The following is a 2,864-nucleotide window of genomic DNA, read 5'->3' as shown; positions in this document are numbered from 1 at the left end:
CGAGTATTTCCATCTCCTCTCACTTCATGCTTCCACTCCACTCCACTTTTTACACCACTAGCTTGATTTAATAACTTCAGTTACTACTTTGCAGATCTGTGCATCAGAGCCAAAATAACATTTTAAATGTTTTTTCAATTCTAAAATTGTATTTTATTTTATCAGCAGTTCGTAAAAAAAAAACAAATCACCGATTCTCATGATGACAATATCAGAATTGATAATTGGCAAGTTATCAGTCGACTCATAGTTCAGTTCTGTTTTCTTTTCCGCTTTTTCCGTGAGGGTCGCGGAGATGTTTTATCCCCCCTTTTTCAGGAGGGGTTACTGGGGCCAGTTACTGTGGGCGAAGGCGGTACACCCTGAATGAGTCGCCAGCTCATTGCAGGACCCTTGCTGATGGCAGAGGCTACCACACAGGTGCCAACTGCGCATCAGGAGCAATTTTGGGGTTCAGTATCTTGCTCAAGGATACTTCGGCACGTAGCTCATTTCCACCCCAGGGGAGCCAGGATTGGAACCAGCAACCTTCCGATCACTAGTCCACCAGCTCTACCCACTAAGCTACCACCGCCCCATGCCCATACAGTCGACTCATAGTTTACGGTATATATATCAAGTAAGTAAGTAATAAGTAATATCTTTACCTTTAATACTTTAAGCCCTACTTTAAGTGATATTTATATGGGTGATGTTTTAACAAGATATCTGTAGCATGACTTTGTGCAACTTTTACAACACTGTCTATTAATTCTACCCAACATGTTGTTTAGTATACTTTTGCTGATACAAAAGACGACTTAAGCGTTCGATTTATTGATACACAAGTACATACAAATATACAAGTCTTAATTAAAACATTTGGTTGAGTTATAAAAACTTGAAAGAAAGACTGTACTTACATAAACATATACATAAATGTGTGTATACTGTAGATCTGTGTAGTACTGAGACACATTCCAAAGGATTGTTACATAGAATTTGTGTGTTCACTCGGTTGAACCCATTTTATTTAAAACTGTATCATAGTTTCACATTGCATATTTTTGCAATCAAATTAACTAATCTATAATATGTTGTCTATTCATCATGTTTCTAACTTTTGTTTTCCTTAGTCTCAATAGATTCTCATCTACATTTGGTCAGCAGAGGGCAGTACGGCATAATATGTAAAGCTCATAAGTTTCTGTGAAGCTCTCCTGCTTCCTATGTTATTCATGTTTTTTATCCAACAATATAAAGGGACAGCTTAATGAATGACTAATGACAGCTTATTTGTCTCCGTCATTTAACCCAACATTTCCTACCCTTTTTCATCTGAATACAACCTGACACAGATCCCTCTGGCTTTCATCATGTCGACCAGTTTGTCTCTGTACTCCCTGCACAGGCAGATGTAGAGGAAAGGGTCCAGGCAGGCGTTAGTGGTCGAGAGCCACACAACAAATTCGTGGACTGTTATCACCCACGCTTCGGCGCAGTCGTCGATGTCGAAGATTTCGTTCAGTGTGAAGGGGATGCGCATGATGTGGAGAGGCGCGAAGCACGCGAAAAACACAAGAAGGATGAGGAAGACTCGGAGCTTGGTCTTCGTCTTTCCTTGGCTGTTGTTGCTCCCGGAGTTTCTGAAGGACTGCAGGACCTTCAGGGTGATGCAGATGTAGCAGAACACGATCAGGATGCTGACGAGCCAGAAGAGGGCCTCCATAGATACGACCACGTACTTGTGAAGGGTCACACCTGCTGGACTTTTCATTGACACACAGAAGTCTTCTGTCGAGTTAGCAGGAGGCCGATCTGTCAGGATGATGGTTGGAAGAAGTGTCCCGCCAAACAACACCGCCCAAACCAAGGCAGACATCACGACACTGAAGGCCACGCTTTGTCCTAGCGCCTTTCCGCACGGTCGAACAATTTTGAAGAAGCGGTCGAGGCTGATGAGACCCATTAAAGAGATGCTCGTGTACAAACAGGTGTAGAAAATCACACTCGAGAAACGGCAGTTGAACGCCTTCAAGCCCAACCACGTCGCCGCTTTTGGAAGCATGCTGGCTGCCCGCGGCGGGAGCATCAGCGTCAGGAGCAGGTCGGCAGCCACCAGGTTTTTAAGATACACGATGAAGGTGGAGGTGGAGCGGAGGTGCAGGGACACCCACGCCGCTAGCCCGTTGAGCAGTAACGCAAAGGGGAACAGGAAGAAGTAAAGGTACACGACGGCCAACTTTGTGGTCACAGTGTCTAAAGAAGCACAGGTAGAGGGGACGAGTGCTGTGGTGTTGGACCCCATCATGACATCTGGAAAGAAAAAAACATACAGACATCAGCGTTTGTAGCCCTGTACACCGCCCATATCTGCTGCCGTTGAGTCTTATTTCTCATTAGGTTTCAACTAATTTAGAGGTAAAATGAGCAGATTTGATCAGTTGCTACAAGGAGTAAATTAGTAGACCTTAAAAGGTCATCCAAGAGTGAAAATTCCGTCAAGTTTGTGCATCCATTTCAGACGGGGTGCACTGATGCTTTTAGCTTAGCTGCTACAGTGAAGATTATGACTGAAAAAAGGGCGTTTCTTCAAGTCAAGTTGGATTTTCATGGCTTCTGAAGATTTGGACTGGAGGGGACAAACTGAATTTTATTTTCTTAGTGGCCATTTTAAAAAAAGTCCCATCTACTTAACTTGTTTAGTAGAATGCTGCAACGCTGTTTTGCCATCAAGCTCCAGGAATGTTTACTATGCAACTTCCCCCGACTTTCCTTGATCATGCGGGTGAGTAGAACTGTATTTTTATTCTTGGGTGAACTTCTCCTTTAAGTGCTGCAGGATCGCTTACTGATGTGATACAATAACAACAAGCTTTGGTGCA

General features: G+C 43.5%; 1 protein-coding gene across 1 annotated transcript; it reads right to left on the bottom strand.

Annotated features, from left to right (window-relative positions):
• Positions 1–1,091: 1,091 nt before the first annotated feature.
• Positions 1,092–2,287, bottom strand: LOC115572331 (P2Y purinoceptor 13-like). The gene has a single exon (XM_030402285.1). It carries the CDS (start codon positions 2,285–2,287, stop codon positions 1,304–1,306), a length of 984 nt encoding a protein of 327 aa, XP_030258145.1. The 3' UTR covers positions 1,092–1,303.
• Positions 2,288–2,864: the final 577 nt, after the last annotated feature.

Source organism: Sparus aurata, chromosome 2 (genome assembly GCF_900880675.1).
Source record: "Sparus aurata chromosome 2, fSpaAur1.1, whole genome shotgun sequence".
NCBI classification, from domain to species: domain Eukaryota; kingdom Metazoa; phylum Chordata; class Actinopteri; order Spariformes; family Sparidae; genus Sparus; species Sparus aurata.
The sequence above is the reverse complement of the archived record's forward strand: the minus strand, read 5'-3'. Positions and strand labels throughout refer to the sequence as shown.

Bases quoted from the DNA above. Each gene is read 5' to 3' on its own strand.
- LOC115572331 (XM_030402285.1), bottom strand. From the start codon at position 2,287: ATGGGGTCCAACACCACAGCACTCGTCCCCTCTACCTGTGCTTCTTTA.